Source organism: Mytilus edulis, chromosome 7 (assembly GCF_963676685.1).
Source record: "Mytilus edulis chromosome 7, xbMytEdul2.2, whole genome shotgun sequence".
In the NCBI taxonomy this organism is placed as follows: Eukaryota; Metazoa; Mollusca; class Bivalvia; order Mytilida; family Mytilidae; genus Mytilus; species Mytilus edulis.
This window is the reverse complement of record NC_092350.1, coordinates 13874123-13900095: the sequence shown is the minus strand read 5'-3', so window position 1 is coordinate 13900095 and position 25973 is coordinate 13874123. Positions and strand designations below refer to the sequence as shown.

The window sequence follows — 25973 nt, the reverse complement described above, 5'->3', positions numbered from 1 at the left end:
TGTCAACAAGAAAACAACTCTACCACAAATCAGAAAACAACCCAAGGCCAGGGAGACAATTCCGTAAATGGAGGCCGGCTTCAGATTACGTCTTCGTCGAATGAAAATTTAACACAATACCTCTCGTATGATAAAGATATGTAGAAAATATAATAAATATTTTAAAACCAGATTAGTAATGACACCTTACACCAGAATCAATTAAGTTGTTTTCGAGTGTCTAAGGTTACCAAATATAGAAATACAAGCTCATGAATTATAAATGCATGGATGTCGCTAGAAAGTTTCAATTTCCTTATGTGTCCTATGCTTTAAAACCTTTTTTAACTTCATTTATAAAAAAAGTTTGGCAGGTTAAAGATACAAAAAAGTTATGATTGCTCTAACGGAAATAGCTGTAGTGACATTGCTTATATGTAAGTTTTAAGACATGCCGTATGGCGAAATGCGACATAACCGTTTAATCAAATTTCGGGGGGGGGGGGGGGATATTGGTTTTTTTTTTTTATCACGTAATGCAAGATTCCAAATGATGCGGTAGTTTTTATAAACGTTTATAAGTAATACATTGTACATAGAATATAAATTTAACATGAAATTATATATGGCTATCTTGACTAGAAATGTCACAGACGAAAAACTAGGATATGATTTGTCAAAAAAGAGAAAAAATGTCAATAGATAACATCATTTATAAAGCAAACCAAAACAAAATCTGTAAAAATTCGGTACGATTTCTGTCAGAACTTCGTATATATAACAAACGAAAATTATTCATATAATATCGGTTTCCATAAACAAAATAGTGTGTATTCATATACGTTTAGTTTAAATATTTACAGTGATACACAACCTGTTGCACCATCCAAGTCAAAATGTATAAAAAGTTAACAATTACAGGTCAAAGTACGACCTTCAGCATGCAGCCTTGGCGCACACCGAACAGCAACTTATTTATAAGAGGCCCCAAATTTACTAGTGTAAAACAATTCAAAAAGGAATTCAAACACGAACATATGTAGAAAGAATTTTATTCAATAACGAAATAAGTCTCGGATACGATGACTCGTTAACAATTAATTTTAAGAGTAATTTTTTCGGCACTGCATATGTTTTTCTTTTATAATGTCGGTTCTCAATATCCGATGACACAAGCAAAACTCTGGTTTTACAATTACAATCAATTAAAAAGTGTTTTCAAATGAATTGATTAAGCGACAATTTTTACTGAAATTATAAATCAATTGTTGCAATTTATGAAATAGCTTTATTTGTTAAGTAAAAATGTCATCTTCTTTTCATAATCGTCCTGATCATGCATGAAATATTTGCAACTGGACGTTAAGCAACCAACTATTGATCAATATCTTCCAGATGAAGTGTTGTGTGAGAGGTGTTCCAAGTACAGTGTGTTTTATGGAACATATTACAAATATTGTGGTGGCTATTGTAGTGGCTTGTTTGGGGACCAGGATTGTGAGAACCAATATTTGTACCAATTAACCAATCTGTATGTTGATCATAAATTACTAGTGCAATTAAATATTTACTAGAATGATTTGTATTTGGTTTGTAAATTTATTATCACCACTTCTAATTAAACAAACATCAATGCTGTTTATCAATGCCTACATGGCTTCTACATTTTCACATTTCATGTAGGCTTTTGTAATTTATTAATTAAAACACTTCTGTTTTATTTTTGTTTTATTTATTTGTTTTATTTTATATGTAAATTAGTTTCAATTATGTCTATACGACGTGATGGCGTTCGATTGATCTCATCCTCGTGAAAATACTGTTACTCCGTCATACAAGGAGGAAAACATTTTTCATCAGACGAGCATCATGATAAAATTCAAACAATAAGCCAAATAAATATGAAAGATAACATTGGCAAATTAATGAGTATGTTGCCATTGCTTTCACAACGCACAAAGCCAAATGGAGCCCGTCCTCCCTTTTTAAAAATAATAATACTGCAGCTTGGAAAGATATGTTTTGCCCATGTAACCCTTTTGGGAAATATTGAAAACTATATGCATCAAAGTTTGATAGTTGACAATATTTTTTTTTCAGTTCAGAGCTGCATATATGCATGCTGGATCCTTATTTTCGGGTAAGAAATAAGACTCTTTTCTTTATTTCAGATCTAATGGTGCAATTGCAGGAATACTCGTCGGAATTCTTGCAGCTGTCGCCATTTTTATTATTGCTGTGGTCATTTGTGTCAAAACTGTTAACAAAAGACGTGGTGGAATGTCCCAGGGCTCAGTTGTTACACCTGTCGGGACATCAAACGTTGCTGTTTTCACCACGCCGCCTGTAAATCGTATGTATATTTTAAACAAATGGTTTCTTATATTTCTTTTGATACTTTTCTCAAATTATCTTTACATATACAAATTTGTATATTTATATATAAAATACACAAATTATCAACAAAACATTGCTCTTTTAAAAGTTATGTAAACGCACTTAAAGTTACGTTAAGGAGTAAATATACTAGCTCTGCTTCAGGAATCACACGTATTGGTACATTATATGTTAAATTTTCATCTTGTTTCAATTGAAATTTAAATCAATTCACATTAAAATAAACAATTGAAAATTTTCAATGCAGAGTACTGTACTGTTTGTACCTGTTTCGTCAAACCTTCATTTCAAGTAAACGGAAGTAGTAACGTTTTTCTTCAGCTCATTGCGCAAACTCGGATATCAATTATGCTTCTATCAAACATTTGAATATACATTTTTGAACGCACATTTTCAGCAAATATACAAACAGCATTTCATTGTGGATACCCGGTTCAGCGCCATCCTCCGCCAAATATGGGATATCCTATGCAGCCTATAGCACCAGAGTCACAAACGTCTTTTCCGCCAAATATGGGATATTCAATGCATCCGATAGAACCACTACCACCACCTTATAGAAAGCCGGAGTAGATACATTCTTCAACATTCTGTTTGAATTTCAGAAACATGATTTTTATATTTTTTTTAACTGGAACACTACTGTCCTAGATTTTTTGAAATTTGGTCTCTTGGAGGGTTGTCTCATTGTCAACCACACTACATGTTCTTATCCGGCTTTATATTGTTTAGACAACTCTTTAACGGGCTTGCAGCAAAACATGGTATATCATCTGTGCAAATGAAATGTGTCCTTCCATAGACCTCAAATTGACATGCACACAAGAGTGCATTATATATACAGATATCTGTTCAAATGCCTGTATTGTATAAAAACATGGTGTGAACCTACATATAATAAAACAAAGAAAATATATATTTAACTACAAACTTACAAATGTGTAGCATTGGTAAAAGATGTCTTGGATAATATATATTTTTCGTAAAATAAATCCTTTGCTGTGTACAAAATACTAGTTTCTGCCTTCCTACCTATTCTAAGTTTTTATGAATTCTCTGACACATTTTATGAAATTGTTGATTCCTTTACGTCCAAACATTTTTGGTAAAACAACGTTAAAGTTCAGAACGTATCCCTAGAATAAAGTCTATGTAAAATATTTCGGAAATATAATATGTTTCCCTACCTCCCATTTTGACTGTATAAGTAATGTATAGCTTTAATTTGCTTTTCTCTTTGGTTTAGAATAGACTAAGGCATTAACTCTTTAAGCATCAGCTGAAAGTTTTAATCGCATACTATTAGACCTTGATAAATAAAAACCGGAAGTGACCGTGAGAAATATTATTTTTCTCCCTTATTTCACTGAAAAGTTTATGGAAAACAATTATTTAGCCCATCAGTATGAAGAAACTAATCATTGGATGCCATTTTTAACTTTGAGTAAATAGGAACTACTTTCTTTTCAACAGTTCTTTCAAATAATTGTGGAAAGACCTTCTTTTTTTAATTATTATTATTTTTTCTTCCGCCAAATTTTGTTTGTCAAACTGCTATAAATATTAAATGAAATCATATCTCACTGATTCAATGAATTTTGTTGTTCGAGTTTCTTCAAATTTCCATATTTTTGTCATTTTGGGTGACGAAAATACTTTGAAAATTTTTTACGAAAAACATACTTCGTTCTGCTATTCTGTATATAGTTCTTGAGCATTATCAGACAATTGGATATGTTATCCATAGTTAAAATATTCTGATTAGCTTTAAATGAAGACAACATAAAAGAATGAACGCGAAAATTGTGATTAGATAATTGACGATAATTATGAAATAAAGAATAATATAAGGATCTGAAATGAAACAAATGATTGCTCAGAAATTATATACTGAAGAGCATTGTACATTGGACTCATTTTTCTAACAAAATTTATATCATTGATGACCGTGAAAATATGGAACTTTGATTAATATTCTTACTTTTTAAAAGAATCGTATTTTTAAAGTAAATTATATTCATTGTTTTATTTGTCACCATTTGACGAGTAACATGGATATGCGGGAATATTTTACTCTGGGCTAATTTTCCTGGGAAAAGTATTAAACTTTTTAGTTCATTTTTAACAGGTTTTTACTTGATGCCCTGGAAGAAAAGTCCGAAACATGCATTTTACGACCGAATTGACTATCACGCGTGCGTCGCCTCAGCTGAAGACTCAGATTTGAACAAGAGACATATTTCAGTCATGTAGGCATTATGTTTCTTTGCATAAGACGCATTCATAGTATGCAGACAGTTTGGCAAATTCTATTTATTATGATATAAAAGAAATACCCCCCCCCCCCCCCCCAACAACAACAACAACAACAATTTTCATACGCTGTTTAAATCATGGTTCATACTTTTTACAATGTTAGAGGCAGCAGAACGGAGTATAAGATTGACAATGTTATTCTAGTATGGTACTTTATAACTACCTAGATATACCATGAACATATTGGAATCAGCAGCATGGACAACTGAACAACTGTAGATGTTGTATTTCAGATCTACAAACATGGGGACAACAATACGGACAGACTGTTTGGTCGGAAGAGAATTATTTAAATATTCTGTATCTTTAATTCTAAACAAGAAGACTTTAAAATTCTCGGACTTCAGTTCGAAAGAAATCGACGTCACTCTCTTTCTTACGTCGACCTAGTTTCGGTAACTCTTGGGAACTTTTTGCAAAAACTGCACGGGTGTGATCTAATATGAAACAACAAGAATATATTTTAAATAATCTCCACCTAGAATAGATTACAAAATTGATAAAATGAATATTGGACATAATTTATTCATTTAATCATGGACAAGCTTTTATAGATATAAAGACAATGTTATATCGGGCTTTTTATTCTACCATTAATTTAGTGCAGTCTCTTATTTGTCGACCAATGATAGAAAAGTTTGGGGTTTTATTTCAATATGCAATTTAGAAAGTTTAATCAAAATCAAACTGTATCAATTATACCCTGTTTGTTTAAATTGTGTCATCCGACGAATTTGAACCTCGATATTTCTTTAGAATTTTAATATCGCATTTTGAATCTCGTTTAATAAGCTTTTTAGAGAAAAAAAAATATAATTCCCATGAATTGATAAGCATGTTTTAAAAATATTACATGTCACTAGATTGTGATGCTTTTTTCATGGTATCATAATCTAGTAGCTCTATTGAATCCATCCATGTTGCTCGTTTGAATTAACTATTATGAAACATTGATTAAATTATATGAAATTTGAATTTAAATAAAAGGGATTAGTAGTAATACAAACGTTTCCTGCTTTCCTATATCTTACTTCATGTGATTAAAATGTCAATCAATAGTCTCTAGATATCTCTTTAGAAACATTTTACGTTGAACAGAAATACTATAATAAAACATGCATGGGCTTTGGAAAATACTGCACGGAAACATAAAACTAGAGTCAAATAATAATGTGCAGCAGTTCATAATTAAAATGTGCTTGATTGCATAAGTTTGTTTGCAAATAATAGAAGTATACACACAAATCTATTCAAGTATTAACAGACACATTATTTGTAGAACAAAGTTAGTTTTTTTACAAATATCGATTCGGATTATTTGTCAATGGTAAGATTTTGAAAAAAGCAAAATTTAATAGAAAATGAAAAATCCTTTTTTTTAATCTTAGTTTATTCAATTCATCAACATATATATGTTAGCGGCAATAAGTGAAATTAGGCATTAAGCTTAAATCCTAGGCAATAGGCTAACACATAGGCATTAAGTTATTGCCTGAAACCTTCGGTTTCTCAAAAACATTTCTCACACAAATATTTATACAGGTAAGTTATATAATGTTTTACCGTGTATTTAAATAGTTTAGTCTAATAATAAGATCAACATTACTGTTTAAATTTTTAAGTAAATTCCTTCTTCTGAAGATATAATATCTCGCTATAGATAACATGAAATTGACAAAACTTACATTTACGCCTTTGAAATATCCAAATTAACCAAACATAAATACATCAACATGTACCTCTTCATACACTAAATTATCAATTTTGTCAGAATCAACATTATCAAATAAAACTGACAACTTTTGTTGCATAAACAGATAAAATTCTACTAATTCAGAACATAATAGAAATAAATGAGTGATATTTTCTACTTCCTTTTCACATACATTGTAATTTATAAGTTCATAGTCGTAAGTTTAGAATTTGTGAAAATACAATAATGTGCTATTTTGAAATCTAGATCCATTAATATAGATGGTTTCCAATAAAAAAATAACGTTTTCCCATACTTTACAAAGATCATTCTCTTCAATCTCAAAAACTTCCGTCCACTTTTTATAGCAAATAGGAGGCTGAAAAAAAAATACAATTCTTTTGTCGAAAACATATACAAAACTCTGACAATTTGTCTTTGAAAATGACATTAATATTTATAGAGCGAGAAACATGTCTTCTGTGAATATTTTTATGGATAATTTCGGTCCATTCTTTAGGCAATAGAAATTTAAAGTATTATATCTTTTTAAAATACTGTTAATATCACAATGATCAGTTACATTTTGTATCATCTCAACTATAGCCATTTCTGGTAAAAAAAAACAACAAAAAAACTCTATAACTTCATAACATATATCTTTTACTTGAACAATTCCAGCATTTATAAAATCATACCCTATAACAGTTTTTCCATCGAACAACCCATTTGGATTACAAAATAAGGGTTGATCGTATACATTTTCAGTACTAAGATCAAACTCAATATCATCTCTTAAGAGATCAAAACCTTTTAACATTTCTTTGTAAACATTAGGAATACAATTCAAGTTTTCTGGTAAAGACATGAATAATATTTCTTCTGATAAGTTCATATTTAAAATCATTTAAAATCCGATTTAAAATTCAAGATGGGAAACCGAATATTATGTTGCATGTTGTTATACATACACTCTATTCCAGAAGTTAAAGTATTATTTTTCTTTCATTTAACAAATGAATGATCTCATTAATTCCAATCTTTCTTCTGCAGAAAATTCAAAATATTGTATTTTGAAAAAATATTGTATTTTGAATCTAAAATTTATAATTAAGATATTCATATTTTTCATCTCTGTGTGAAACTGGACTGGAAACAGTTAATGTAGCCCCATCCTTCAAAAAAAGGGGAAAATACAAACCCGTAAATTACAGGCCAATATATTTAACCTGAATATGTTCCAAGCTCATGGAGCATATCATTACAAGCAGTATCATGTCTCTTCTAGAAAAACATCATATATTATACGATCTTCAACATGGCTTCAGAAAATCATGGTCGTGTGAAACACAACTAATAGATTTTACTCATGGACTAGCACAAACAAATAGTAGACGCACAAACTGACTTGATTATAATGGACTTCGCTAAAGCGTTTGACAAAGTTTCACATCGTCGCCTCCTTTACAAGCTCAATTTCTATGGAATTCAAAATAACAAACTAAATTGGATTCAGTCATTTTTACATGACAGAACACAAACAGTCGTCATCAATGGCATTTCATCCACCTCGATCAGTACCCGTAAGAGCTGATGTACCACAAAGAACAGTATTTGGTCTGTTCCTCATATATATAAATGACCTACCTGAATACTTACAACATGTAACAAGCGTAGACTCTTTGCAGATGACAGCATAATTTACAGGGAAATAAAAACACAAAATTATTGTCATAAACTTTAACTTGATCTAGACTCAGCAGCACGATGGGAGTCAGATTGGCTCATGGCATTTCACCCTGATAAATGCACCAACCTTACTATCTCACAAAAGAAAAATAACTACCGGCACAATTACATCCTCCGCAATCACATTCTCGAATCAGTTAAATCCGCAAAATATCTAGGCATTACCTTACAATCCAATCTAAAGTGAAACAAACATATAGACAGTATCGTATCAAATGGGAACAGATCACTTGGTTTTTTAAAATGAAATTCAAAAGTTACAAACACAGAAACAAAATCAAGAGCATACCAGGCACTAGTAAGACCAAAACTGGAATATAGTTGTAGTGTCTGATGACATAATGTTTTGTCAATCACACATGCGCAACAACACATATTCTTCAGTATTGAAGCCTTGTTGACCTAAAAGAAGAGGAAGAAACTAACAGGGTGCTGCTTTTAAAGGTAAAACTTTAAAGTCCCTATAAGCACTGTCCCAAACCATTTGATGATTCATTTTGACCTTACTGGTCTGTTAGGTTAAATCTTATCATACGCATTTTTCAACAGTGAGAACATGTAATGCTTAGCCCGTTAACACTTGAAATATATTAAAGCTGCACTGCACTAAATTTATCAAAGGATGGACGGCCAAACGGACGAACTCCTTACTACGTGACAATCATCTCTGGGCACAGTTAAAAAGAAACAGCTACTTGTAATACCCTTACAAGAAGTTACCTTCGGATAATCACAAGTTTGTCTTCTTTTTGTAAAACCTTATTTAGTTTACATTATTTCATATATGGATTCTGAACAATTGTATATCCTTGAACTTTTGACTGTTGATATAAAATTTGCTTCTGTCTACTATTTAATTAATTTGTTATAGTAACTTAAACCTTAAGTTCCTGTAAACCTTGGATCCTTTTTTCATTAAAATACGTCAATCTATAATTTAGTTTCAATTTATAATTAAATAACAAACTGTAGACTCTGATAAATATGACATCCAAAATATTTCATATCTAATATATAAAGATTGCTAACTAATCTTCTAAAACAGTGTCTGATGTCACTTTCCACTAAATTTATTTCACACAAGATCGATTTTCAAAAAAATAAACCATTAAATTTAAACTTAAATTCATAGTTTCAGATCCTATCATGTTTACATATAAAGTATGTGATCAAACTATATCTCACATAGGGCTTGTGCTTTCTGAATTAAATGGTTCAAACGGGTTAAAAGGGTTTAACAGAATATTGTTTTGATGCATTTTCCTTTTTCCATTTACGCATTGCACACGTGATAGAAAATAGGAATTCAATTGCGTCAACTGTTTTAAACTCTTATACTCTTTACCTGTTTTTAATGCATATACGGTCGAAACATACATATTCAAAGCATATGAGCTTGAAAAAAATGGCGAAAGATACCAAAGGGATATTCAAAATTACAAAACGAAAACAAACCGACGTGCGTACATTTTTGGAAGCGCTTCATACAAAATGTACTTCGGTCAATGCTTTTACATCCCCAATGAATTTACAAAAATAAGCATTCAATTTTAATACATTCCCTTTCATCAAAAACATTGCTTTTTTCAGTGTAAATATTTCCGAACGTTTGAGGTTAGAGGACTGTAAACTTGCGATAGTTTTCTTATCAATTAGATAACATCTGTGTACAATGTATTTGTTTTCCATGTATCTGTTTAGTAATTTACCATGCAGTCATCGTAGCCTCGTGGATTTTTACAAAACAAATTCTAGATCTATTAAGAATTACGTTGGACCATACACATTCAGTATAAATTCAGTTACTTGGAACAGTGATAATACATTTCGTGATGGAAAGTACAATTAGAGAGATTATTATCATATGGCTTATATATTTATCCATTATGTATGTAAAAAATATTAATTTTAGATTGGAAAATAAAGAGAAATCCCAACCCTTACTTTACAGCACCGAGGTCTGAAATAAACCAAACTGCGTCCCCATCCTTATTTGGCATTCTTAACTAATAAGAGAAATAGACGATTGCCACTTAACAGAATTGATTGACTTTACATATAATCTGTAATGAAGTTGATATAGATGTAATATGATGTGTTGTTGTATACGCTATGTTACCTAGCATAATTATCGGCTTTTATAATATCAAGGTAGGTATACCGTTTCACCTGAGATATTGCTGGGTCAATAAATTAGCAAAAGTCACTCATTGTAATAAATAAGAATTTTATCATGCTGCAGGAATTCTTTCCTTTTCTATTTACAATAGGTAAGTAATTTCATATATTTGATGGGACAGAATTTTCTCTTTTTTGTTTTCTTTTAAAGATGCATTGATGGGATATTTCAAATGACGTTGAACAGCAATTTTATATCTTGAGTTTTCCCTGTCTGTAGAAATCATTAATGGGTTTTACGTCGTGAGTATAAGAATGAAAAAGATAGCCAACCGTTAACTTTTTCATTCTATTCCAGGCTTTGTTTGATAATAATGCAAGGATTATAAAAAAGCGTGCGTAGCATAATTTCAAAATTTGAAATTGAAGTTTGCATTTTCCCTGCAAATCTTTCATTATACATCGTTGATGAAAAGTATTTTATAAATAGATAGCTGTTGTCAAGACAGATAATTCCAATAATTATATTAATCATCATCGTTATATCCTATGAAATAAAATAAAAATGTAAAATGAAAAAAAATTAACGTCATTACTGTATATAAAAACTTAGCTCATTTTGGGCTTTTATATTTCAACTTCATTTAAAATAAATAAAGAGAGTAATAATGATAACATATCATCACCTTTTCAATTACAAAATGTGGTTGAATAATTTATTGTGTGAATAGAAATTTGATAATGTGCATAAGAAATAAAGTTTTAATAGAAGAATAGTTACACATTATTCGTTAAATGTTGGATTTTAGAAATAAATATCAACTTTCAGTGCGAGTCGTGGCAAATCTTTCTGAAATAACCATCAAAAGATTTGGTCGAATTAAAATCATCAAATGATCCAAATACTTCACTTTTCTTTAACATAGAACTGTCTTGAAATTTGATTTCTGTAATTTGAGGTTAATGTTTACTTTGCTGGTTTATAAGATATTACGTGACAACATATTATAAAACTGTAGAATTTTTGATAATAAAAATCACAAAATGTAAATGCAATCGTGAATCAATTTAGTATAAAACCACATATAAACTTACCAACAAGCTATTTAGTCAATAAGACAAAATGATTGTGTTTAAACAGGCACGCATTTGATCATTTAGGTGAATTTTACGAAATTTAGTTTTCGTCTTCTCTACGTACGGTCTATGATACAGGTGTTATATTATCGTCTGTTAGTCCACCGTAATTTCTTTTGTGTAGACATGTGTTCACACATATGGGATGGATATATACTCCGGTCTGTTTGTTTGTTTTAACTGTTTTTCTTTGAATCGATCTGATGAGTTGAGCCTTTTTCAACTATTTTTTCTTTTTCTTTCTTTTCTTTTCTTGTTTCCCCCCCTTTCCTTTCCTTGCCTTTCCTTTTTCTTTTTTTTTTGGGGGGGGGGGGGAGGGGAGGAGGGTTGAACGCTCACAAACATGTTTTACTCGCCACTTTTTGTGTATGTGCCTGTCCAAAGGGCAGCAGTCCTTTTGCGCCAATTACTGTTTTTCATGGGTATCATTTGCGCCAAATTTTGTTTTCCAAATGTATCAATTTCGCCAATATTTGGAACTCATTTGCGCCTTTTTACCTGTACACATATCAATCATAAATATTTAAGAAATAATTCATGGGGACTTGAATATATCGTGATTTTACCACGGGTTGGCCCTTTATGACAAATATTTTACCCTGAGCGATTCTAATAGGACAAATACGGATATTCTTTTGGATCGAAGCGCTCTAGGTGGAAGCAAATATTTGCCGTTCCCATAACGCATTTTTAGATTGGCGTAAAAGTACGGAGCAAACAGAATTAGTGACAGGCTAAAACTATTTACAATAGAAGATTTGGATGAATTTTAATGATAATTTACTTATATGTCTTGAAGTTCTATGTATGAAAAAATGGGCTTATACCACATTTTAGCATTGTTTGTTTCTTGTTGTGATGATTTTCGGTGTCAGAAGCGGTTTTTTCCCCCCGTAAAATGCTTAAACTAGTACCCTGTACACCCTTCTTCTTCCTGTACTTGGATATTTCAGGGTGTTAAAATATCCATATCTACGGATATGAACGTAGGTAACTTATAATATATATCTATTCTTATTTTTGGCTTAAAAAGTATCATGTGTTCGGATATTTCACCATGAAGATTAGCATCTGGAGAGAAATTATTTAAAATGCATTAGAGAGTCAATGTACAGAGAGAGAAAAAAAATATTGCTTTGCTGAATTTTTAATAAAGATATGCCAATAGAGAAGAAAATAGAAGCTTTTGCTGATTATGTTTTAGCCACGTATGTTGTTGACACAGTGCTTTGTTCCCACCATTATTAGTATGGGCTTTATTATTTTTAGGAATTATTATGAACTGTTTTATGCATTTCATTTATTAATGCTTGTGTTTTTGGACAATAAAGTGAAGTTACAAGCTACGACATACATTAAATTGGGAAGTACACATGCAGCAGCAGCAGTAAGAAGAAGATACGTTTCAGAAAAGGAAACATTTGCCGTGTAAACTGCCGGTTCCTTGACCGATTAAGGAGTAGGGAAGTCATTTTCTTTTAATTGGCGCGATCGTATGCTTTATTTTTGGCGCAAATTGATACCATGTAATTTTAAAACATGTGGCACTAACGTAGCATTGAAGAAAAAAAGGTGTGGCGCAAAAGGACGCATTTTTGGCGCAAACGGATCTCTCCCGTCCAGAGTCGGGAGCTTGTAGTTTATTGGTTGTCGCTGGTTCCTGTCTGTCATATTTGTTTTTCGTGAATTGTTTCGTTATACATTAGCCTGTTATTTTTTTTCAATTGATATGTTTCACATTTTTCATGTCGGGAACTTTTATTTCCGAATATACGATATGGGTTTTTCACATTGTTGAAGGCCTTACGGTTGACTATAATTGCTTACATACACTTCATTTGGAGTTTGGTTATCCCATTGACAATCATACCAAATCTCCTTATTTTTACATATAAAGCAATGTGTACGTAGGACTTTTAAATATCCATTTGGGACACATTAAAATAAAATATTAAACCCTTATTGCAAATTGATTTGTTCTTAATTTGTCATTACATTTTTACAAATTGAAACTGTAATGCCACAATGTTCGAAATTCATGTTGAACAAAGTCTGTAAAAAACAATTTACTGTATTGTAAAAAATCTGTTACAGATGACAAAATCGATTATAATATACATCGCTTACCTTAGCCGTATTCGGCAAAACCTTTTGGAATTTCGGGTCTACATGTCCTTAAATTTCGTACTCTATTTTGCCTTTTCAAAGTATTGATTCGAGTGTCACTGATGATTATTTTGAAGACAAACGATGCGTCTAGCGTACACAATTATAATCTATGATGAATTTAATCATTTCATAAAACAAAGCAGAATATAATTTTTTTCACACAGGGGAAATTTAAAAAAAAATACATTCACAGTCTCACAGAACAATATGTGTAAAGCTATTCAAAAACACATGGAGAAGCTCGCATTCGAGGTACAGGAAGTCGTTTAATAACAGGTAAATGAATCTGCAGCTGACTATCAAAACATGGTTATCTAGCGCTCATCGAAAACGCACCGATCGCACATAAAACGTATTGGTAGTCAATTTCGTAAAAGAAAAATCGTCATAATAGTGTACTATAATTCTAATACAATCACACGAAAACTGCTGATCATTGACATGGACAATGAAACTACCCGATGGTAGCTGGGGGAAAATACTTTGGGATGGCTTGTTCAAAGCTTATCTGTATCTGTATGGTTACGTCGTAGTTACCAATTCTGGCTTTAAATACATTCATGCAGAATAAAGCCTACTAGACAAAATGAAGTGTTTTGATACGAATACTCGAGGGAAACAAACTTTTAAATTAAACAAAGGATAAACATGGATTAAAAAAAAGTGAATAAGACAGCGCCATATTGTTTAGAATTTTTCGCTACATTTTCATCGGCTGTCTAGAATCACAAAACTACAACTTGAATTATTACGTTGCGACTACGTTGTGTTTGTATTGACGCCATTTTTCTGACGTTGTTGCAACGGTAAGCTTATGTTGTCACAGCGTTCATACATGCATTCAAAATTGTGTACTGTTTCACTTCAATGCTGCTGTGTAAATAAATTAACACACTTACATTAACTGCAATAAATGAGATGTAGGAAAAAGGATTATGCTGAGAGAAATCTCCATTTTGCTATGTTACATGATAGGTAAGTTATTTTACGACTGTAATATTTTTTCTGTCTATGTAGAAATAACATAAAAAAATTGGTGCACCACATTTTTATGTTATTTCGAATAGACAGAAAAAATGTTACAGTCATTTCTTATAATTTAATTCTAAATTCCATTTTAAACCGTAGAAAACCATGAAAAAACGTTGATAACGCCACGGTCACATAACTTAATCATGTCTATGGGCTGATAACAAAATAACGTCAGCCAATCAGAAGACATGTAACATCCAAAATTAAATTATTCCCTATTAGTATTATTTTAGAAGGTTTTACTGCATGAATTGTATTTTGAATAAAACTGCATATTCTCCTGCGGAAAATGTATATTCATCGCGCAAAACGTCGCGGGCTTTTACTGCAAATCAAAATGAAGGCACACATTTTATTATGTAGAAATTAAAAAAAAAAAACAAGTCTACCAAAGGCAACAGGCTCCAGACTTGGAAAACGGCGGGGTTTTATATGATTCGTGAGATCTCCACCCTCCCCATATACCTCTAGCCAATGTAGAATCAAGAAACACATAGCAATAATTCGTATATTGAATATGTTTTTATTATTTTAACAATAATGTTGATAATAACAAATTTGTAGAATTGTTAAGGCAATTATAAGTTTTACTTTCTTTTCCAGGAGCGGTGTATGTGACCAGTGTTATCATTATGCATACGGGTATAGTTATGGCTATAATTTCTACTTTCTTTTTTCAGGTGTGGTAGTATGCGACCAATGTTACCATTATGCATACGGGTATAGTTACTGCAGCGGTTACTGTTCAGGGTACTACGGATCTGAGTACTGTATATACTATACCGGATATTATATTTTGTAAGAATTTTGATTTTATTAATTAATATTTCTCTCTGAGTTTGACGTTTTTGGGTCAAGAAATTTGTTAAGGAATGACCATTTGATATTCCGTTGTTGAAGTGGAAGATGATTTTTAAAAGATTGAATATTAATTTTCTTTTGTTGCTACGCATATGTTTATTTTTTTCTTGAACATTTTATTTGCACTTTTGTACATGATTGATTCGAACATTTTCATTCTGTTTGTATTCATTTTATTTATTGGAGGTTACCAAATTTTTGCCTCCGATACTGGACGTGAAGTTTGAAACTTATAATAAACTTAATGCTCTAACTTTATTTCAAGTTCTAGAAGTACATATATAATAAGATATAATTAGTTTTCTTTTTAACAAGCTTCTTTATATTTCCTGATTTAAGTTTTCAACATGCTTAAGACTTTCAATACATTTTTTTTTAAATTGTCATGAAGTTTAACGTACGTTCAACCTATGTCTACGACCACATTTAGGAGTCGTAGATTATTATCGTTTAATTCTTGAATGTTTATTATTTCATTTGTTATAAAACACAAAATTTTAATTTGTAATCTGTAAAAATCATTAGTATGAACCAATGAGTTTTGCAGGGAGTTTTGTGATGATACAAACATCATGAATCATGTATCTATTCCAATTCTTGAACCAATGCATACAAACATCATAAACTTAGTCTTCTATGCACGATTTTATCATTTTTTTCGCATAAATTTCGTATAATCGTCATTTTTTTTTTCAATCGGTCAGTGTTGTTGTGAAAATATGGCAGGTAATTAAAGTTCGTGTTTTGAAGACGAAGTTTAACGATTGTCAACTGTTTGTCAACAATCAACAAAAACAAATGGATATTGAGCACGTGTTTAACATGTACAATCAGATTATAGTTTTATTTTAAGGACTCCATGCGTTTTGCGATCACCGGATTTTTACGAGATGGGTCACACTGAGGTCACTTTGCATACGGAAAATATGTTGGGAAATTGTTCCAGGAAGCAATTAAAATAAAGAAAACTTCTTCTTAATATGAACAAATTAAAAAAAAATCTTCAGAAAAAGTATATATGTATATAAGTTTTATAATGAAAACTATCCATTGAGTTATGAAAAAAACATATGCATTATTTTTTTTTCAATTTGAGGTTTCTTATGACCTTAATAAAATGTAAATCGTGTTCTTGTCACAGCGAGTCAAAATACGTTTCTTAAATGAATACACTCATTGGTTTGTGTAAGATGTTCTCTGCAACAATAATGCATGCTGTTGTCTGTTTTAATTTCACTTGATAACATATCTCTTTCAGTTCTGGAGGAGCCATAGCTGGCTTAGTTTTTGGAATAATTGCCGCTGCAGCCATTTTTATTGTCGTCGTAATTGTGTGTATAAAAAACCACAATAAACGAACTATTGGACGAGTGGTCGGACCTGCTCCTAACACAACAACAGTAGCTGTCACTAGTACAACACATCCGACAGGTATGGTTAGATTATTCCTCACAATATGCAATCGTGTTTATCACAAAGACAATGAAATATTACGTTTGAAAGAAAGAGTCGCACATAAAAAAGAAATACACACAATCATAAATTGATCCATGACTTTGAACATGTGAATCGTTATTTAACCCTTCAACTTTGTTCTTGTTTGGCTTTATAACTATTTAGAACTGAGCGTCGCAGATGAGTCTTATCAAGACGAAACGCGCGACTGGCGTACTAAATTATGATCCTGGTACCTATGATAACTATATAACACTTGTTAGGGGCCTCAGGGGCCAAATGGTCTAAGTAGGCGAACTTTTGGATCACTAGACTGTCAACTGGAGACTGGGGTCCTGGGTTCTTATCCTGCCCGTGGCAAGTGTGCTCGACTCCGATCTTAATTTACTAGGATTGTGAGTTTTCATACAGAAGGTCAGGGGTTCTCTCCGGGCATTCCGACTTCACCACAAATTAAAATTACCCGCAAGGAAATAATACAATAGTGCTGAGAGTGGCGTTAAACACGAACTGAACCAATCAATGAAACACTTGTTTGACAATATATTTCATTAAAATAATTTATTGTTTAAGTTTTGAGTTCAATAATCTTTTTAAGGATACATGCAACCAATGAATCCGTACCCAAGCTACACGACACAACCGCTGCCACAACCGCCGCAGTACAGTCCAATGTATCCTCCGCCGCCAGCTTACTCCGTTCCGATGTCGCAAGGATATAGTGCACCAACACAACCACAGTACAACAGCATATACAACCAACCACCAGCATTTGGGAACAGAACGCAGACAACAAATGTATAACTTTGATAGTGCTTATAATCCACCATTAATTGTGATACATTCATAACTATTATTCTGCTTTGCGTGACATAAAATAGTGCTGATATCTATAGTGTTTGTCGCAGCATTTCATTCTTAATTGATTATGAACAAAGGGTAAATCTTAAAGTCCTTTAAATTCAAATATAAATGCTATATAGTTTTGCTGAAATTTTCATACCTGTTTAGATTTTTCTGGTGATAATGTATGTTACACTGTGTTATGAATTAAATCTAATTTTTCAGTAATGGTTGTTTATTGTAGAACTACATCGAAAACAATAACACAGGAAAACAGGTCACCTTTTCTTATCCTTTATTTGAGTGCTATCTAAGATCTTCTGTTATCCTCTCTACCAAAGTATTGTTTGCCCTGTACTCGAAAGAACGTTGCTGGAAAAATAGATATTTTCAATTGCTATGTGGCAATTAGTACACGAAACAAATGAACAAATATAACACTTTTTTTTTAAACTTTTTAAACATTATATCACAGGCTTAAGAGTTTCAAAAAAAAGTAAAATCACAAAAACACTGAACTCCGTGGAAAATTCAATAGGAAAGTGCATAATCACATGGCAAAATCAAATGACAAAACACATCAAACAAAATCATATTCCTGACACTTGGTACAGGCATTTTCACATGTAGAAAATGGGGGGGGGGGTTGAACCTGGTTTTATAGCGCTAAACCTCTCACTTTTACAACAGTCTCGTCAAATTCCGTTATATTTACAACGATGCGTGAAAAACAGACATAATAAATAAAATAGTCAAAATATAGTCAAAAATGAGACACCGAGAAACACCCTGAAATATATATACACAAAAAAAAACGGAATACAAACAACGAAAACCCAACGAAATACAAGGAACAAAAACGAAAAACCTTTATTTGAATCGCCATGTACATTTGTAGATATACAGCATTGAACGTTGATGTAGAGACACTCGTTTATTACCCAAAACATCCATTTGTTCTCAATACGGCTTCTTAGTTATTTATCCAACATTTCTTCCTGTTCGTGTAAAATTGTAGTAATCTGGAGTTGGACATTTTAAGATTGTATATTTACTCAATTAATTTAACGAAAAGCCGCTATGATATATATATATATATATGCGCAAATATTTATAAGTGGTCATGTATTGATTATATCTAATAAAATGTCTAAAATGATATTGAATATGAAATATCAAACAAACAATCAACCACATAAAAATGTAAACAATGGTCATATTAAATATTTATGCCGATGATGTTAATCTATATAAAGTGCACGGAAATCCGAAACGTATTGATTGAAATAGACAAATAAAGGAAGGCTACAATAGAGGATAAACAGTAGTCATACAAGTGACAAAGGTGTAGTCAATTAACTGATTATTATCAATGGTATCATATTAAATATTATAATACAAAACCAATTGAATGGCTATAACTTCTTGGAAACATTACCAGAAACTGTTGCATTCAAACCATCTTTGTCTAATACATTTAAATAATCAACGTTCTATTATATATCTCAGCTGGGATCTCAATAACTACTCTACTACTAGTCTAATGACACAAATATCGTTAATCAAAAGTTCATTGACCATGTTTAAGCTTTGGGTAGCATGAGAAAATAAATTGGATATTTGATAATATAAAAGTTTGTCTATTTATTTAATATAAAATCGACCATAAGATGATCAACCATATTTTAAGAGTATTTTAACAATCTTGAACAATATGCTAAACATTTTTTTTTTATGAAAGTATGATGTGAAAAAGTATTTAAGCGTATAGCTTCAAGTATATCATTGCCGATGAAACACACTGAAACTATCCTGCAAGGACATTAAAAATCTCTATCACCGAAACTTATTGTTATTTCATAAGCAGGACCTATTTAGCATAAAATATCAGAAGCTTAAAGTACTAGTATATAATAGGAAACAAAAGGATATCCACACATCACATTACTAGCAAAAGCACACACAACGATTTTAATCAAATTGATAATGTTACACCTTTATGTATACTGAATTCAGATTCTGGACATTTTATTAATTACTAGTATTAATAAATGTTTTAAGATTGCAATACAATTTGCAGAGAATTGGCACTCGTTAAGTAATTATTTAAATTAGATAAAATGATAAGAATGGCTCTCAAAGCCACATTAAGAAATCTGCCAAAAGTGAAACATTTGTTGGCTTTTAATAAATGTTAATCATATTTGCTGTTAATACAGAATTAAAAAAAAAACTACGCAAAATTCAATAAAAAAATTATCACCAAAATGTAGGTTGTAACGGTGTAACCTAAAATCCATTTATTTCAAGTACAAATCAAGATCTAGTATTCTTAAATACAAGTACCTAAATACGACAATAATTTTAAACTAACAACATAGTACTGAATATTAAAAGTAGATTTCCAGTACCATATATTTTTTTTTGTACAGATTGAAATTGTACCTAAACAAAAGTAGTTGGTATGAATTAAACGATACAAAATTGCCACCATATAAACTATTTCCTTATTGATTCATTAAAAATCGTCAACAAACAGTTAATACTTGAACTATTTGCAGATATATATATATATATATATATATATATATATATATATATATATATATATATAATAATATTTTTAAATTTGCAAACTACATTTCACATCAAATAATAACAGTAATAATATATATATATGTTAAACATTAGATATCAACATTTTCATGAACAGTATTATATATCTGTACACTTGGTACCACACTTGAAACTGGAATCAAATCAAGACATGGAAGCTTAGATTGTTCATCATGGGAATCGTCAAGACATGGAAGCTTAGATTGTTCATCCTGGGAACCGTCAGGATGATTAATCTTCACATATACACCTGGCTTACTGTTGGAACGATCTTTTTGTGTTATACCCTGACCAGGTTCTTCTCCTAGGTGTGAATAGTACTGTATGTTGATCGATTGTTGACCTGAAGAGATATCCTGTTTTGTTCCCTCTAACCAGTAGGTTGCCATTACACCTTTACCCTACATCAAAATAACATGAAAAAGGTGACATAATAAAGATACTGATCTCCGAGGAAAATCCTAACAGGAAAGTCCATGACAAAATCAAAAGCTCAAGCACATCAAACGAATAGATAACAACTGGCACATTCTTGACTCGGTACAGACGTTTCTGATTTAGAAAATGGTTGATTGAACCTGGTTTTATAGCAAGTAAAACAGAAACAGACAGTACATATGCGGGGTAAAGTGTTATTCAAATTAAATCAAATTGTTCCAAAATGTAAAACTTGGTTTTTTTTTTCGGTTTTCTAAATCTTTTGACTACGATGAACATCATTTAAATGGTGCATGTGTCAGGTCACATATTTTTACATATTTCATTTAAAATTAAACATATCCACGGCCGACACTCGGCTAACCGAGAGATTGGTCGGTTAATCTATATTGAGTATGCGGCTATATCGGCGGTTGGTCTGTTAATCGGGTTGGCTAAAGTCTGTTAATCAGGTGTTATCGAGAAAATCATTGAAAGTTTAGCATGTTTCATTGTATAACTTTTTAAATATATTTTTATTATAAACATTATTCATGTCTAACAAAACAATTCAATATACTTAATCCAGTGGTGTAATTATTATTTTTCTAGCTTCGATGTACGATCTAAAAAATGAAAAGGCGGGTTACTCATCAATAAATTTATACATATTTTACACACACACAATGTACACAAAATGACACGTTAGTTGATTTTACTTGCATGCAATATTTTGAACATCGAAAAAAGACAGGCATTATGTTTGTTAACCATATTGATATCTTTGTGTGAAAAATCTACACGAAAATCTGTATTTTGGTGACATAAATCAATCTTTATTTAAAACCTAGTCTGTTAATGGGTCGGATGTATAAAACCCGGTCTGTTAATTGGTCTGTTAAGAGTTATGAATGGCAATACAAATATAATTTTATTGCTATATGGGTATGTTATCGGATCAAATGGGTAGGCTCAAGACGAGCAGCCAAAATATACGGAAACAACATATGAGCAATGAAACATAAAATATACGATAGCAACACATGTTCAATTAAAAATTTAGAACAATAGAAATTGAAAATTGATAAAAATGGTTTCAAAAAGTGTTATATTAAAGTATAACACTTTTTGATTAATATTAATTTCATCCAAGAATGGTAGCATATATCGTATGGATTCTGTTTACATAATGAATGACACCAATTTGTCATCTTTATTGGTAACCAGTATATAAATCAGAGATAAACGTCGTAATGTAACTAAACATCAGTAAGTAAAATATATTGGGATGCTAAAATATAAAGAATAGAGAAAGAATAATATACATTTATATCCCGTGCATCAGGGAGATATGAAAATTTGTTCAATGACACGTGGGATAGTCTCAACCAATCAGATATTGATTAAACTATCAATGTGTATAAACAGTGGAATAATTATATAGTTCTTGAAAAACTGGTCATTATCGTGATATATGGACTGCCCACAGGACAGTGGTATTGACTAAGATAGTGATAATGAGTGAGCCGGAGGCGAGGTCATTATCGCTGTCGCAGTTAATACCATTGTCCTACAGGCAGTCCCTGTATCACGATAATGACCAGTTTTTTTCAAGAACTATTATGTTTATTTCATTGAGAAACCATGTTTTGGTAAATTCTCATAAAATCAAAATGCCTAAAGCAAACTCGAGTAGTTATACGATTTCTATGACAAAAAGTTAATACCAGTCGTAGTAATACTGCCATTTTTAGTGCTATTTTTCAGTATATAGATACTTAATCAAGTTCTCTATAATTTTATAATTAACACAAAAATATATAGTAAACAATTCAACAACTTAAATATAATATTGAAAACAGGAAAATGTTTTATAAGAGGGACATCTCCCTAAAAAGAGACGCCACGCCCCACCGGTCATTAACAGAGAAACCACGCCCCAACGGTCATTATCAGACGGAAACCACGCCCCACCGGTCATTATCATGTCAAAAGTTCGTTAACGACCGGTTTTCTGGTCCGTTTTGTTCTGTTAGTGACCGATTGAATGTATTACTAAAGAATAATGAATGTCATGTGGCCTCTTTTATCCAATAGGAGAAGCTTATTCTTAACCGATATGAAATAATATACAATTATAGCCTTTGTATGAGGGCAATACAAGAATATATTGACCTGAACGAGGTATATTGACTGAGGACGAAGTCCTAGGTCGAAATACTTCTTTGGGTCGATATATCCTGTATTGACCTCATACATAGGCTATAATTGTTATATTATTAAATTTCCAACCATATTTGTATCAAAATCGTCATTTTGTTTGAATTTTATAGATATCATATTGTCTCCTATACATTAACGATACATAAATAAACCGTGCAATATGTTTCTTGCAGTGCAATATGCATTTTGCTATCCGCCGTTTTTGGTCACCTTCGAAAATATAGTTTAACATGTGACTATCTCTGAACGAATCAAATAAGTTAAAATATACGAATTAATAATACTGAGTAAGATAAATAAAATGTAGAGAAAAGTGACATAACATTGAATTTAAAGAATACAGAAATAAACACCACCCCCAATCCGGACCCTCATGGTATACACTAGAATCTGGATGGAGACGCAGAATATAGAATAGTAGATAAGGACAGTAGTGATTGATGAATTGCTAAAAAAGAGAGAAAAAATAATAATTGTTTAAGAATACAGACATAAAACACCCCTGGGTGTTGAAACAGTAACGGATTGCGATGTACTCATATTGGTGACGAATGCTAGAAGTTTACATGCGGACAACTGCAGTTCTCCTCTGCAATTATGTAGAAAGGAACTAAATGGAATAAAATGAATTAAAACTTAAAGTTAATAAAATTTAGCTGCATTCGCTCGTTTCCATTTACTTCTTTAGAATGATTTGAAAACAACATAATATGATTAAGTAATAGAAGAAAAGAACTAATTGGATGATGCTGACGAATTAGGGGTTAACGTCCAGTTACAAATATCATGTGCATATGAGAACGACAACACGTTATATGTACCCCTGTGTTGTATTAGAAAGACACTTTCAGTCGGATTTGAGAACGTGCTCCTTTGAACAGATTCCAAAATCAAGGCTGATTGAAAACGTTGATATTAAATTCATGCATATTCCAGCGGCCAATCCATATCATGCTATATTGAAGTGACACACCCTTCAATAACATGCAAAGAAAGTCAAAATAAAAATGCTCTTAATAGAACGATACTGTTGCACCGTATTGTCATTTTTTTTTACTCAAGAACATCTCATTCTTTTTTTTTTTCAATGGGAAAATATAAATGTAGCAAAACTATTGTCGTGGCTAAATAACTCTTAACTGACACAATTTCAATTGTCCAACCCATTAACAGACTTTATTCCCATAATTTTCACTAAAACGTGGTATTATTCACGTTATATTACAATTATGAAATATTTACTAATGTCAATTTATTTTTTAGAACCAAAGTACTATTTTGTGTCCTTTAAATGATATCTAAAATTGTTTGTTTCGCCTTTTATTAAAAAATTGCTATGCGTATAAGCATAAATTATACATACTTGCGCGACGCCTTTTAGTTTTACTGAAAACTGCGCAGACTATGAAATGTTTTTACAGGTGGAAAATATTCTATGATAGATATCATTTTGTCAGACACTTTTCTTTTTTTTGATTTTGTTCTTATAATATGCTAAAAATCTGTATATTTAATAGAGTTTTACATAAAATTGTGCGTTTTACTCTTAACAGACGTATAACCAACCCGATTAACAAACCAATCGCCCATATAGCCGCATACTCAATATAGATTAACCGACCAATCTCTCGGTTAGCCGAGTGTAGGCCGTGATATCAACTTTAAAATGAAATATTGTTAAAAAAAACACCTTTTTTTAAAACGAAATGTATAATCTTCTGATTGCCTGCTCTATTTATCTTATTTCACTCTTTTAAAAAAATCAGAGATAAAATGTTTTAAATAAATACATTTCTAGAGAATGTGTATAAAAACTAGATACGCTTTTTATGTAATTATCTTAAAAGTGTTATTTCTAAATTATTTATCTATTGATTTTTAGACATAATAACAGTTGTTGAATCTGAAATTGATTGGAAAATGAATAATTCAGTAGTATTTTGTCTTATAGGATAAACTTCCATATTGTATGTATGTCAAATAAGGTATAGGCAATATACATAATGTTTAAAGCATGATGCTAATTTTTTTTCTCTTAAAACCTGCGTATACATATTAGTTTCTGCACCGTAGGTATGATTGATAAAAAAAAGGTTATTTGCAGTTGTTTTCAAACTGAATAATATTACCTTTATTTTCAGCTCTCCTCTTTTCACTATCTCAAACATTCCATTTTCACTCAACATATTGGCTGTAACATTACTGATGTGAATTTTCATTGCTAGATTTGAAGAAAAAAGGACACAATTGTTATTTCATAAGTATCCCCAATATTGAATAATGGAAAACTAGTTTAAATATTTCTTTTATTTCTAGTTTGTATCAGATAATTTAAGCGTATTTCGTCGAGGCCGTGGTATGTCGAAACGCACTTCTGACGTATTAAATTTTATACCTGGTACCTTTCGTCAGCTATTATTCGTGTTTCTTTGTCCTATATGTTCTCCCATTTATTTGTACGACTTACGTTTACGACTAAACTTACGTTAAGCGTAAGATTTTACTTACGAGTGTTTCACAAAGGTGATCGCAAACGTAACGTAAACGTAACGTAGACTTACGATTATAATGGAAAAGGGGTGCTCTCTTTGACAGCCGCGTTCATGTCTATAAAAAGAATCGTTCTTTCAAAACCAGGAAGAACATTCATACAATCGTATTTTGAAATAGTTATCAGTTTTTTTGTTAGTATAGTAATGAGGTTTAGTGAGGTAAGCATGATAAGTGTCCAATCTAAGTTTTAAGAAATTTTTTTGCTTTGATTTTATTAGAAAATTGACTGGCGGAGGTTGTTTTTTTCGTTTTTGCTATTGTTGGAGAATGATGAAGTCATACAAAAAAGCCAGTTACATTCATTGGGACTTTTTTACTAGAAATTATAAGTATCTTTGAAAGTTATTTATGAACAGGTATAAAATGTGTTTGTTGTGCATGTCTAGGTTTTTTTTGTAAAAAAGAAACCCACTGG

At 31.3% G+C, this 25973-nt stretch overlaps 3 protein-coding genes across 5 annotated transcripts; 2 read left to right on the top strand and 1 right to left on the bottom strand.

The window, feature by feature from the left end:
* The first annotated feature begins 1318 nt into the window (after positions 1-1318).
* LOC139529986 (uncharacterized) lies at positions 1319-3193 on the top strand. Its single transcript, XM_071325991.1, has 3 exons — positions 1319-1510; positions 2151-2332; positions 2774-3193. Exons 1-3 carry the CDS (start codon positions 1320-1322, stop codon positions 2947-2949), a joined length of 549 nt encoding a protein of 182 aa, XP_071182092.1. The 5' UTR covers position 1319; the 3' UTR covers positions 2950-3193.
* Positions 3194-10296: 7103 nt separating this feature from the next.
* LOC139529983 (cysteine and tyrosine-rich protein 1-like) lies at positions 10297-17977 on the top strand. 3 transcript variants are annotated; one of them, XM_071325988.1, is made up of 4 exons: positions 10297-10404; positions 15271-15388; positions 16710-16882; positions 17505-17977. In XM_071325988.1, exons 1-4 carry the CDS (start codon positions 10368-10370, stop codon positions 17708-17710), a joined length of 534 nt encoding a protein of 177 aa, XP_071182089.1. In that variant the 5' UTR covers positions 10297-10367; the 3' UTR covers positions 17711-17977. The 3 variants fall into 3 exon arrangements, 2 of the variants coding, with proteins under 2 accessions (XP_071182089.1, XP_071182088.1); XR_011665935.1 differs by lacking the exon at positions 10297-10404 and adding an exon at positions 13814-13834; XM_071325987.1 differs by lacking the exon at positions 10297-10404 and adding an exon at positions 14364-14533.
* Positions 17978-20423: 2446 nt separating this feature from the next.
* On the bottom strand, positions 20424-25228 carry LOC139482780 (uncharacterized). Its single transcript, XM_071266840.1, has 2 exons — positions 25135-25228; positions 20424-20766 (listed from the first exon to the last, which is right to left on the bottom strand). The coding sequence occupies exons 1-2, from the start codon at positions 25222-25224 to the stop codon at positions 20437-20439; spliced, it is 420 nt and encodes a 139-aa protein (XP_071122941.1). The 5' UTR covers positions 25225-25228; the 3' UTR covers positions 20424-20436.
* Between the last annotated feature and the right edge of the window lie 745 nt (positions 25229-25973).